The sequence below is a fragment of the Vulpes lagopus genome, chromosome 5, assembly GCF_018345385.1.
Source record: "Vulpes lagopus strain Blue_001 chromosome 5, ASM1834538v1, whole genome shotgun sequence".
Lineage (NCBI taxonomy): Eukaryota > Metazoa > Chordata > Mammalia > Carnivora > Canidae > Vulpes > Vulpes lagopus.
The window spans coordinates 94,553,007-94,566,070 of record NC_054828.1 but is presented as its reverse complement, the minus strand read 5'-3'; the positions used below and the strand labels follow the sequence as shown (position 1 = coordinate 94,566,070).

General features: G+C 53.8%; 2 protein-coding genes across 2 annotated transcripts; both read right to left on the bottom strand.

The window, feature by feature from the left end:
* Positions 1–327: 327 nt before the first annotated feature.
* On the bottom strand, positions 328–2,341 carry RNF181 (ring finger protein 181). Its single transcript, XM_041755589.1, has 5 exons — positions 2,188–2,341; positions 1,265–1,395; positions 979–1,088; positions 723–797; positions 328–466 (listed from the first exon to the last, which is right to left on the bottom strand). Exons 1-5 carry the CDS (start codon positions 2,271–2,273, stop codon positions 407–409), a joined length of 462 nt encoding a protein of 153 aa, XP_041611523.1. The 5' UTR covers positions 2,274–2,341; the 3' UTR covers positions 328–406.
* A 2,400-nt stretch (positions 2,342–4,741) lies between these two features.
* On the bottom strand, positions 4,742–11,867 carry VAMP5 (vesicle associated membrane protein 5). Its single transcript, XM_041755591.1, has 3 exons — positions 11,520–11,867; positions 5,643–5,780; positions 4,742–5,187 (listed from the first exon to the last, which is right to left on the bottom strand). The coding sequence occupies exons 1-3, from the start codon at positions 11,520–11,522 to the stop codon at positions 4,978–4,980; spliced, it is 351 nt and encodes a 116-aa protein (XP_041611525.1). The 5' UTR covers positions 11,523–11,867; the 3' UTR covers positions 4,742–4,977.
* Positions 11,868–13,064: the final 1,197 nt, after the last annotated feature.

Below are 13,064 nucleotides of genomic sequence, written 5' to 3'. Positions count from 1 at the left end.
TCACAATGAAAAAAAGCCCGTGGGATTCCAAGGTTGACTAAAAATTGCAGGGGAGAGAGACAGAGGCTAGATTTTGTTTACCATACGTAAGTAGCTATTGGATGCCAGACCCTGACACATTTTGCTTTCCAACGATGAACACCTAGGCCCAGTCACTGGCTGCTCTAGTGGCCAGGTTCTTGACCTGGGTTCCACTGCTCTCAGGCCAGTAGGCTTGGCAGGAAGGGACATGCAGCCCGGTACTTTCTGTGGTTCCCCCAACCACAGTAGGGACCTCATGGAGGATACAGAACCCCTGCCCAGGCTTGTGAGCAATGCAGTGCAGGGTGGGTAAAGAAATCTTTAATGAGGATTCAAGGTGCAGGAGGAAGATATTGTGGAGGACGAGTGCTCAACCCCAGGCACCTCATGTATACATGGCTCCGTGGAGGTTCTCAAGCCGGTGCTTTTGCTGCTGCTTGCGAGCCTGAAGGAAAGAGGAAACACTGGGCATGGGTCATACCTGAAGCCCTGTGGGGGAAGCGATGGGACAGCAGATCACTGTTTTCAGGCCCCAAGCTTGTGCATTGCCAAGGCTCTTGTCCCTCACCAAAGTCACCAGGAAGACGACCAGAGTCAGTGACTCTGAGGCCTAACCAAGCCTAAGGTAGGGAATGAGAACACTGAGGACAGCGACTAAGGGGTCCGCATTACCACCCTCTTCACTTACCACCAGCCCTTACCTTATCTCGTCTGTGCTCCTCATAAGCGTCATCATCAGTGGGCAGCTCATGGCGGCACAGGGGGCAGGAATTTGTCTGAGAAAAGGAGGGCAGTGTTCCAGCCCAAGTCTGGTCTTCATAAGCTAACATCTGCCCCTTGCTCCCAGTTCCCACCTGTACCCTCTCCCTTCTCTGATCCCCTAACAGTCCATAAACAGAAAGAGGCTTGAGAATTGGGCCCAGGGCAGGGTAAGGGCTGAGAGAAAGGAAGCAGTACCTTGCTTAGCCAGGGTAGAATGCAGTTGGAATGGAAGAGGTGACGGCAAGGCATCTCAATGGCAGTCTCCTCCTCCTCAAATTCCAAAAGACACACGGGGCACTTGAGCTCTTTAGGAAGGAGTGCTGATCAGGAGAGCTGCCACAGGCCCTGCCTCCCGGCTCCCACTCCTGAAAGACATTCTTGCCCCAACCTGACCTGGAAAACTGAAGGGCTAGACCAGTCTAGCTTGGGAGCAGGTGCGTCTGGCAAACCTGCCCCAAATAGTAAGAATTAGTGTTCTCACCAGCCTGAGAGCTCCTGATGACTGTCCTGGGAAGGTTCTCAACCACAGCCTTGGCAGCAGGTGGAGGCAGATGATGATCCCAATCTACTACCAACCCCAAGTCTTCAAAGTCCATCCTATTGAAAAGTGACCTGGGAGGAACGATGCATGATCAGAACCGAAGAAAACCGTACTTTCTTTTTGCCCCCACAATCCAGTAGGCATTAATAGATAAATACTCTGTCGAGCTAGTACCAACAGCTAGCCCCCAAAAGTGTTCACTAGATAAAAAGCACAATGGAAAATGGTTTACAGTTGCTATAAGACAACCCCAAGCATGCAAGCTATTTAGTCCCATTTTATTATTTTTTAAAGATTTTATTTATTTATTCAGGAGAGAGACAGAGAAGCAGAGACACAGGCAGAGGGAGAAGCAGGCTCCATGCAGGGAGCCCAACGTCGGACTCGATCCCGAGTCTTCAAGATCACGCCCTGGACCGAAGGCGGCGCTAAACCGCTGAGCCACCGGGGCTGTCCTAGTCCCATTTTACACATGAGGCAACAGGCTCAGCGAAATTACTCAGGCCATGTAGACATGACCTGGTAAAGCCAGATTCCAAGTGGCAATGGTGGTTTCCGTGCTTGTTGTTCCTAACGAAGGTACCTACTCACACCCACACGGCCCCTCCCCTGCTAGAACCGACTGCCCTGCCGCCCCCCACTCCCCCCTATTCGCCAGCTCCCGTCTTTCCTACCATCCCCGGCCCGCCCACGGATGGTCCAAATTATCGATCTTCCTCGAATCTCGTCTCTGGACTAACTCTCCATCATAAGATTCATCCGTCCTCCCCAGACTCTCTGCCCTCTATAATCCGCCTTGTCCAGCCAGCCCCAGCCCAGATACCTGCTACCCGAGCCCCCACCTCCCAGCTCCGTGCACCCACCTTGCGAGCTCCAGCAACATACTGGTTCGGGCCTCCTGCTCGGAATCCAGCGGCTCGCAATCGTGCTCATCGAAATAGGACGCCATGGCGGCGGGGCTGTCTGACACAGCCCTCGAAGGCCGCTGGACTGTGGCCCCACGGCGCTGGCCAATAAGTTGCGGACCTGAGCCAGGAAGACCAATCAGAGCATCCGAAAGGCGGGCACAGAGGCTCGTTAGGCGCATGAAAGCGGAAGTATTAATTCTGCTGCCTCTCGTTGGCTCGGACAAGTCAGGTGACCAAAGGCTACAGCCAATGGCAGGGGCTTGGGCCGGTCGGGAAAAACAGCTGTTTGGGGCTCCGAACCTGGGGGAGGGTATCTGCGAATGACGTGTGGGTCGCGTGCTCGGCGCCCTGAAAAGCCAAGTGTCGGGGCTGTAGGGCCTTCGGTTCGCTCTGCGGCTCAGAGGGCCTAGGACGTGCAGGTGCTAGAGGCCCTCCAGAGAGCGAGGCGGTGGCGCAGGGGGTCAGGGTCCTGCGAACCTGGAAGGACGACGTTCCCCCGCTGCTCTGCCGGGTCCCCGCCCAGTGCTTCTGCACCTGCTGCACTCTGGGTAGTTCAGGAGTTGGCCCTTGATTACCCTCTCAACCCGCAAAACAAAAATGTCCTGATTATTTTTTGTTAGACACAATCAAGGGTGGGGTAAAAGTCCCCCAACGAGAGAGGGAAGATCCTTGCCAGGGAATCTAGGGCCTTACCCGCTCACAGAACTAGATGTGTGACCTTCAGCCCACTGCTCAGCCTCTCCGCTAGCTTCTGTAAAATTAGTGGCTTGATTTCAAGGAGTTTGCATCCCTGGCTACCCATGGCTATCCTGGAGCTGGAACCAGGGGTTGCAGCTTTAGGGGGAAATAACCCTGCGTCAGATACTTCCCCTCAAAGATTCTGATAGAACTGATCCAGGCCCTATACGAAAGCTGTGTAGGCCAGCGGCTAATGTGTGTGTCCAGGCATCCTGCACACTTGGACTTAAATCTTAGCTCTGATACTAACTAATCTAGGCCTGGGGGTGATAGTTTTAGAAGTTCTACAGGTGATTCTGATGTGAGGCAGGCTTGAGAACTGCACTAAATGAAATGGATGACAGCTACTTTTTATTTGGCATCTAGAACCATTACACTGATGGATATGTTACACACAATATAAATAATCCTCACAATTGTTCTGGGAGTTAAATATCCCTTTTTTCGTATGTAAACCCCAAGTCTCAAGTGACTTGCCCAAATCCACACGGCCTCTAAGTGGTGTTACCGACCAACTACACAGCCAAGCAGTTTTCTCCATCTTTCCCAGAAAAAGATGGTAATGAGCCCAGTGGAATCAACAAGCTCTGTGAGGGGTAAAGCTCCACACAACTCTCAGATTTGTTCTTGTTTCTCTGTCAGTAGCCCTCACTTCACCTAACAAGGAACTGCTTCTGTTACACACTTGACCCTGAATTCCTCTTCCACATTTGAGTTTGCGGTGCAGTCAAGTAGCCCAGGCAGAGACTGCCCAGCTTCCATGGCCCTGGTAGGGCTTTCTTTCCTTTTTCCATAGCCTTTACCCAATCATCTTTCCTGTGACCCTAAGGCCCTGCCAGCTTGGCCCTGTATGGCCTTGGAGCTTTGAAGAGGCTGAATTATTTCCTACAGGACAAAGTCTAGGCCATCCTTTGTGACTGTCCATTACAGCACCAGAAAAGCCCTTCCCATTTTCTTTAAGGTTTTATTGATTGATTGATGAGAGAGAGAGAGAGAGAGAGAGGTGGAGACACAGGCAAAGGGAGAAGCAGGCTCCATGCAGGGAGCCCGACGTGGGACTCGATCCCAGGTCTCCAGGATCACGTCCTGGGCTGAAGGCAGTGCTAAACCGCTGAGCACCCAGGGATCTCCCCATTTTCACTGCGATCTGCCTCATCTGTAATCAGGTGTAAAGCTTGAGGAAGAACGCCCAGGAGAAAAATTGTGGAGGACAGGGTGTCCAGAGAGGAAAAAAAATCTATCCAAAAGTGAAAGCCTCGTGAGATAAAAATTTTTGAGGTGCCTTCTTCTGGAGTCCAATTCTGAGCATCTTCAAGACATCAGAAAAAGGGGCGCCTGGGTGGCTCAGTGGTTGAGTATCTGCCTTTGGCTCAGGGCATGATCCCGGGGTTCCAGGATCAAGTCCCACATTGGGCTCCCTGCATGGAGCCTGCTTCTCCTCCCTCTGCCTGTGTCTCTGCCTCTCTTTCTGGGTTTCTCATGAATAAATAAATAAAATCTTAATTTAAAAAAAGACATCAGAAAAAAAATATTTCATTCTGAGGTAAACAGGCTCAGTTGAAGGTTCTGGTTTGGGAGCCACTCTCTCTTTGCACCTGCACCCCAGAAGTTTCTGTCCAGGTAGGATTGGATCACATACAAGGAAGGAAGAGTATAGGGGCCACCTCCCAAGGGTGAAGTCCTTCTACCAACTTTCTAAACAACCCCAGGAGTGGAGGCCAAGAAGGATGAACCAACTTGGAGGACTTCACACACACATACAAACACCAGCTTTTAACCAAACAGCAGCTTTTACTGAGCTCCAGGTAGGGCTGGCCTGGCACAGCTAATGCAGAAGGCTGCCCTCAAGGGCCAGTCTGTGGCGTGATAGGAGATGCAAAGGTGCACACATCAGAGTTGCTCTTCAGTGCTCAGTTGGGTGGCTCAGATGGGAGCAAACGCCAGGGTTCTCTGGAGACCAGAACCAGCCAGTGCGGCCCCTCGGCCTATCCTCAAGGCCCACCTGGGTCAGCCCCCAGGCCCTGAGGCAGCGCCGGCATCCTGGGCATGTGGAGCACTGTTGTCCCCACTGCTCCACGGGAGAAAGATGACCAGTAGCACAATCAGGATGATGAGCAGGCCAATGCCCACCACCAGCCCCAAGTAGATCCGGCAACGGACATTCTCCCAGCGCTTCTTCTGGGCCAGGTTTTTGGTTGTCTTGCTGAAGGCTGAGCTCTGTGGACATCCCCAGACACAGGTTGGGAGTTAGTGGCTCCCCCCCAAGCCCCAGGGCCAGGTTCTCCCAACCACCCCCTCACACCCCTCACAAGACCTAACCTCCTCCTGCATCTTCCCAACCTGTCTGCTCCCCGTTTCCACAGAGCCTGCCCCGGGACCCTCCCAGCCTGACTGCTGGTCTGACACTGATGGAGCCCTTGACTCGCACTCCTCCAAGGCTCACACCCAGTCAACAATAACAGCCCTCAACCTGTAGGAGGGTCAAACCAAGGACTTGTTATTTCATGAGGCCTACCTGGAGCTAGCTTATTGAGGCTATAGGCACCTCCACAAACCCACAGGCCCCCCAGGCGCTCAGGCAAGCCTCAGGCCCCCCAGAGCCTGGAGACCCTGAGCACAACCTGAGGACTCCTCCTGGCCCTCCCCCGTCCCTGCTCCCCCATGCCTCACACCATGTCCAGCAGTTGGTCTGAACGCAGCTCCAGCTCGGCCAGTTTCCCATCGCGCTCCAGGACCTTGTCGAAGTTGTTGAGCATGATTTCTGTCACCTCATCCGCCTGCCGCTGGCATCGTTCCAACTCTTTCCCTGCCTGGGCACCAAGCCCAAGGTCAGAACTGCATGAGGCCCCCACCCGGCCCTCATCTGATCCTGAGACCTAGTGGCCTCCTTGTCCCACCCCCGACCCCATGTGTGAGTTGTGTGTGGGGGGGTGTACAGGTAGGGGAAATAGCATCTTTCATGTGAGGGTATGGCATGTACAGAGTGAAGGACTGGTCTCCTGAATGTGTATGACCTGCCTCTGACCTCACAGTTTCCTCTCCTTGCCCATCAAGGCAGATCCTAGGTCAGCCTTGGCTACAGCATCTCAGCTTCCTCCAAGATGCCTCAGGATGGAAACTTCCCAGTATCTCACTCTCCCACAGAGCAGATACTTTGCTCACCTGCCCTAGGATGGCCTCTACCAAATGTGTACCTGCCCTGTGGCTTCCTATTGGCCTAAAGCAGCAGTAAAGAAGAGGGAACCAAGCTACATGGCTAGAAGCCAGACAGAGCAGATACCGACCCCATATGACTAGAAAGGTAATTGTGGACCACCACGCATCATAACCTTTGCCTAACCCTACAGACACACAGACAGAAACAAACTGAGATCAGACCTCCCTCTGACTGGCCAGGCCAGGCCAGTTCTGCCTCCTACATCAGTGCTCAAAATTGATTCTCTGTCTGCCTGGAAACCTCACCAACCCTGGCCTCTGGCCTCAGCCTTCCAGCTACCCAAGAATCTTCACTGAGGTCCAACTCACAGAGAAAAGACCAACTCTTTGACTTCTCGGCTTGAGCAGCAACCACACCTGACAAAAGAACCCAGCTCATTTCAGAGGACTAGGAAGGGAGGGGCAGGGACCAAGTGTGGCAGGGTGGGGAGTGCTGAGAGAACAGGGGAGAGGAAGAGAGAGTGTGCATCACAAGCAAGAAAGAGATCAGGCTTTGGACACATGCAACTGAGACAGACCTAGGGCAAAGGCCCCCACCCCTACCCCCACCCCCGGGAGAGCTGGAAATTCAGGAGCAGGTCCAGGGATGCATCAGGGAGCTCAATCCCAGCATATCCACAAACCACAGAAGCTCCATCCTCCCCGCCTAGTCCCCCACAGCCCATCCTTGTTCTCATCTCCTGCCCACAGAGCCCTGGCCAAGCTCCCTTTCCTGCCAGACCACATTGCCCATTGTCTACAACAGACATTTTGGCACTTGACTGAATTCCACTTAAAACCAGAGAAAGGGGAAGGATCTGGTGGTCAGAGGGCCACTCCTACTCAGGCAAGAATCCACATTCAGGATCCTTGCAGCTGCCTTGTACACAGCCTCCGAGCATTCCCAGTTTATGAGTCCTATCTCCCCAAGTGGACCACAAGCCCCAGAGGGAGAGGCGACATTTGTCTGCTCCCATCCTGGTGGCCCCAAGGGGGCCAATGTAGTGCTGACCATTATAAGGACTCAGTGAGTGGGTCAATCACATTGCAGTCTCTCCAAAAGCAACTCTTATTTTCAAGAGATGTTATCCCAGTATGTTTATCCAGCCCAGCAGGAGTTTCAAGGGGCAGGCATCTGAAACCCAAGTAGGTCAATATTTACCCATGAGCTAGAAAAGCAACCTACTTGGAGAGGGGACAGGCAAACCATGCCAGAGGGGTGCACTCCCAGGCTGGGGGAGCAGTGACTGGGGAGCAAGGAGCAATAATGCAGAGCGCAGGGAAGCTGCACTCATCTGGTCAACGTCATCACCGCTATTGTTACTACAATGGTGGTCAACAAATTCACACAGCCTACCTTCACAGAGTCCAAGGCAACCCCACATTCCTAATAGCCTAAGGCAAAAACTTGAGAAGGAACAAAGTTTGAAAATAACAATCATCACTAGAGGTTGGTGGGATGCTGAATATTGGTTTTTCCGCTATGAAAACCACAGCTGTTGTTCTTGGATTCTCCAATGTGGGGTGACATTGGGTCCCATTCTCCAGGAGAGCTGGCTGTGCTTCCCACTGCGAGCTGCAGCCTCCTCCCCACACTGCGAAGCCAGGCCTATCTGGGGGCCAGGGTGGGACCAGGCCTAAATGAACACATTCGCTCCAGGGTACAGAGAGGCCTCAGGCTTAACCCCCGGGCCCTTCTTGGCCCTCCCTGCACCAGAGGGAAAAGGATCCTATAGGCCCAGGTCTCCAGTGGCATAGGGAGAAATAAAGCACTACAGGATGTGGAAGGAGGTAAGGGACCAGAGGACGGGGCCATGCTCCCTCTCCTGCCACAGTGAACCCAGCATAGTGCCTGGCACACAGTGGACAAGGGAAAAACATCTCTGAATGCCTATTTGTAAGACGCTCACTATAGGCTGGGAGAAAGAGACATGCATGGCACAAGTAGAGAAGAGTGAAGGGTTGCGCTGTGAAGGACAAACACTAAGTGCTGGAGCCACCCTCAGAGAGTGGATTCCTGTGAACAGAGACAGTCCCGGGTGGATGAGCCCTTGCAGGATGGGGTGGAGCTGGGGCATTCCGGCAGAGGCAGACCAGGCAGAGGGCAAGGGCGGAGGGGCAGGGTGGAGCCCACGAATGCACAGAGTAAAAGTCCAAATAGAGGACATTCACTTGCAGAGAGGGCTGAGCAAGACCTAGTGTGGATTTGTGAGCCAAGGAGGACACTGGAGAGAGGCTTCAGAATAATTTCTCTATTCGTGGTAGACTGGCATAGATGGCAGTGACAAAATTTTGGGCAGGGAGGCCATCCAGAAGGAGTGGAAAAGTGCCCCCAGCAAGGCTGTGAGGAGTTGCCAAGTTCGTGGGGAGCAGAGAGTGTAGAAGGAAAATGTGGGTGACTGGGTCATTTCCCAGCCCTGCCTGACGTCTGCAGGGCCGAGGGTGGGCCGTGGAGTGGGGAGCAGCAGCACGGATGGCAGACAGGGGGTGGCAGTTACACAGGAAATGTTCTCAACAGACCGTTACCCTCTGTACAGAATATCTGCCTTCAACCCTCAAATATCTCAGGTTTTTCCAAGCCAAATAGCCTTGGTTCTTCATTCCTTTTTTTTTTCTTTTAAGATTTTATTTATTTATTCATGAGAGACAGAGAGAGAGAGGCAGAGACATAGGCAGAGGGAGAAGCTGGCTCCCCACGGGGAGCCTGATGCTGGACTCAATTCCAGGACCCCGGGGTCACAACAACATGAGCCAAAGGCAGATGCTCATCCACTGAGCCACCGAGGCACCCCACCCTTGGTTCTTCTGAAAACAAAGCTCTCTGCCCTAACTCTCCTGTCTCCCTTCTCTCTGGGAGAGAGACAAACCCTATTCCAGCTGTCACCACTGTCCTAGTCAAAGAACTGGGGATGGGGGGGGCGGTGCTGTGTGTGCAGCGGGCAGGCAGTGAATGGGTGTATCAGCTCCTTGCTAGGTCAGCATTCACCTGAGCTCAGAGCCAAGGAGGCCGGGGCTCTGCACTGCAGCCCCGGGTTCCCTCAAATCTTGCCTCTGCCACTCACCCACTATGCAAACTTTCTGACCCTCCACTTCCTCATCTGTAAAGTGGTGACAAGAATGATACCTACATGATGTTAACTAAGGCATATGACGTGTCACGAACAAAGTGCTTATCACAATACCTGACAATACTGAATGCTCAATGAGTAAGAGCTATTATTATGGACAGAGCCCAAGCTCCCCGGCTGATTACTTTTTAAGCAGTCAGATCTCAAGAATTATACAATACAAATGGTCAATAAAACCTCTTAGATAATTTTACAAAATACAAAGCCAAGCAAGCTCTCCTTATTGCAAACTCGTGCACTTGTCTCTAACCTAAACACAGAACCTTACCTGGGCCTTTGATAACTGGCATAGAGTTTATTTCCATCAAGCACTGCAGGCTGTTGAGAAGGTTTTAAGTCTTGAAGGTGATAACAGCCACCATTCAATGGGCACGTACTCTGAGCTAAGCACCATGCTGCTGGCTGTTTGTTCACCTGATCTGATTTAATCCTCACAACAATCCATTGAAGGCATGTTATCATCCCAATTTTATAAGAAACTGAGACTCAGAGGGGTTAAATCATCAAGGTTGTACAGTCAGTAAGCAGGCGATCCAGGAGTGGAACCAATAGACTCCAAGAATCACATTCTTCACCACGGTGCTAAAATGAATGCGGGGGGGTGGGGCAAATATTTTAGCTGGCTGCTAAAGACTCCCCAGACCTTTTAATGCTGCCAAGCCAACCCTTGTGCATATGAGGGAAGCCGGTGGCTCAAAACTCACATTCACTGGACACTGCACGAGAGAAGACCACCTATAGGATGAATGAATTCAAGCCCTTACCCATCACTATTTGTTCCTGTTCTATCCCCATACCTGTCACCACATCCGGCATGGAGGAAATGCCCAAGAAATGTTTGTTGATTGAATGAATCAGAGGAGAGGACAAGGAAGAAAGACCAGGTAGCAAAGGGAGTGGGGAGAAGGGAAAGAGTTGGGGCCAGGGACAGGGGCAGGTGTGAAACAGAGGGATGGGACTAGGAGATGGGAAGGGAGAAAGATCAGTGCACCCTTCCCAGGCTCTGATCCACTGCTGGCCTCAGATGAACCTGTGAGAGTGTCAGAGTTTTCCAGTATCCACCAATAAATTATCCTGGCCTCAGCCTTCATTTAGGAGTTTCCTCTTCTCCCCCACGTGCTCAAGGCCAACTGGAAGCCCACCCCTGGCCCTGCCAGATCCCTTGCCCTGTATGCTGGGAAGTGGGCTCAGAGCTTTGTCCCATTCTTGTAGCCTCCCTTGGTTTCCTGGCGAGGCCTTAGAGCTCAGTACAACCTTCCTGTCCCGCTTCCTCTTCCTGCCTCTGGTTCCCTAGAGATGAGGCCATCCCGGCATCCCGACCTCCAGCCAGGCCACATCCATCACACCTCTGTCAGCTCCTCCAGGGCAGAAGCTTAACGTACCAAGCCTGCTTCCTGCTCAGCCCATCTTCCAGGAGTCCAGAGGATGGAGGAAAGCTACTGCCACCACCTGTTCGCAGCTGACACCTTTGTCTTAGAGATGGCAAGTGGGGACACAGGCCAGAGTTTGCAGCAGGAGTAGGGGATGACTCACCTCAAGAATGTGTCCCTGGGTAGAGGTTAGGAGACAGGCCTGTGCCATAGTCTGATAACTTCAATGGAACTTGTATAGTTAACATGTACGTTTATCTTTACCTAGGGTCAGAAGAATGCCCTCCAACACCCTGCCATGCGGCTGGCTACCACCCCATCTGCTCGGGTTTCCAACTCTCGGCCACACTGCTCTGTCTTCTCACAGCTCCAGGAAGGGCTGAAGAGGTCACCACACTACCTACACTGCTCAGGAGCACCAGGCTCCTAAGGAGCACCCTTAACCTCCCAAGTACCCAGTAAGGCAGGTAATGCTGACCCCACTTCATAGATGCGGAAAGAAAGTTCAAGAAGGTTAAGTGACTTGCTCCAGTTCACAGCGCCGGTAAGTGGCCACCACCAGGCTCTCAGCCCGGAGTCCGACTGGAAGCCTGACTCCGAAGCCCCGAAACCCGAAGCCACGGCTTGTAACCCCTTGGCTCGGGGAAGGGGGAAGCCAGAGCCCTGCTCACTGCGCACGGGCGGCCTGCGCGCCCCCGGTGGAGGCTCTGGCCCAGCCGGCTCCGGGCGGCCGCCACTCTCGGGGGGACCGGAGAAGGCCCCCACCCTCGGACTTCAGACTCGGGCCTCGCACCCCCACGGCGCCCTCTGCCCCCGGCCGCCGGCCCCGCTCCACTCCGCCCCGCCCGGCGCTCACCATAGCTGCAGCCGCCGCCTCGCCAGCCAGCCGGGGCTCCTGTGTCGCCGCGGGCCGCGGTGCCAGATACCCGGGAGGAAGCGGAGGGGCGGGGCCGGCGGGGGCGGGGGCGGGGGGGCGCCTGCCCGGGAGCCCGGACCTAGGGAGGCAAAGCGAAAGCTGCAGGCACCCGCCCGGCTGCGCACGGTGCCGGCCTCCGGAGCCGGGACCTCCCGCCTGGGCAGCCCCGCCCGCTCGGCCCGCGGCCACACGTCGGGCCCGTCGGGGACCCAGTCTCTGAAGCGGGCGGCGTGGAGCGGGCTCTGGGGCCGAGGTCTCCCTCGTCCACAAGCATCTGTATCCCTGCCACCGTCGGGCCCTGTGCTAGCGACGCCTGGAATAGCTAGCGCGTGTGAAGTGCAGTCGCTGGTAACCAGAAGCCGCGAAAAGTTTCAAAATGAAAGAGACTTTATTCACCATCAACATTGTGAATGCACCACCTGCCGCTGAATTGTGAATTTCAGAATGGTACCACTGTATGTTACAATTGTGTGTCCACTTACACAATGTAGGTTGTGGGAATTTCACCTCAATAAAGAAAACAGACCCCCAGGGAGAAGTTACTAGTTCTAGCTTTTCGGTGTTTCCCTCTTCACCACAAGGCCAGCTGCAGCCCTGCCCTCATATAACCCTGCTCCTCCAAGGGAGGATGGGCGAGGCCCCTCCTCCAGAGCCTGACTCCTTGCTCATCTCCCCTCGTGGCTGTGGCCACCCCACCCCCAGCCTCCCCCACCACCTCAACTGTGGCTCCTCTTGGGGAAGGGGGTTGAGGGCTTCCATCCTAGCATTGAGCCTGCCTGAGCACAGCCCACATTCCTACCCTGGGCAGTCTGGGTCCCAAGGAAGTGGTTTCACCCCAGTTCTGTGGACTTTGAGTCCAGGAATGAGGGACGTGAGGAGAGAGGATGACCATGGTCTGAGATAGGAGGACACAGGAGGACAAAGATTGCCCTGAGGGCTTTTCTATGCTTTTTTTTTTTTCCCCCCCTCCCTGGTTCTCCTAATATGATTCCAGAACCTGACTTGCCAGGAGGAGTCCCAAATCCTGTCTTCCAACCCTGTCCCTTCCACACTCCCCCGCACCCCCAAAACAGATTGTTTTCAATACCGGAAAGCCCATGGGAGAAACAGGGACAGAGATGGCAAGAACCCTTTCCCCAAACCAAGACAGGAAAGAGTGACAATGAGGTGGAACCTGGCAGGGAGAAGGGAAGACCGAAGACAAAGAAGCCCATTGTACATGGAGGGGAAGGAGGGCCATAGGCCCTGTCCTGTGACACTGACTGAGCCCAGCCACAAGATATGGTGAGAGATGTTCACCCTCTCAGCTGAGACCCGGAGGCCCTGCTAAGTCCCAAAAGGGCAGACAAAAGACAAATAGAACTTTGAGAACCAGGGGTGCCTGGCTGGCTCAGTCAGAAGAGCATGTGACTCTTGAATTCAGGGTCATGAGTTCAAGCCCCATATTGGGTAAAGAGATTACTTAAATTAAAAAAATAAACAAAA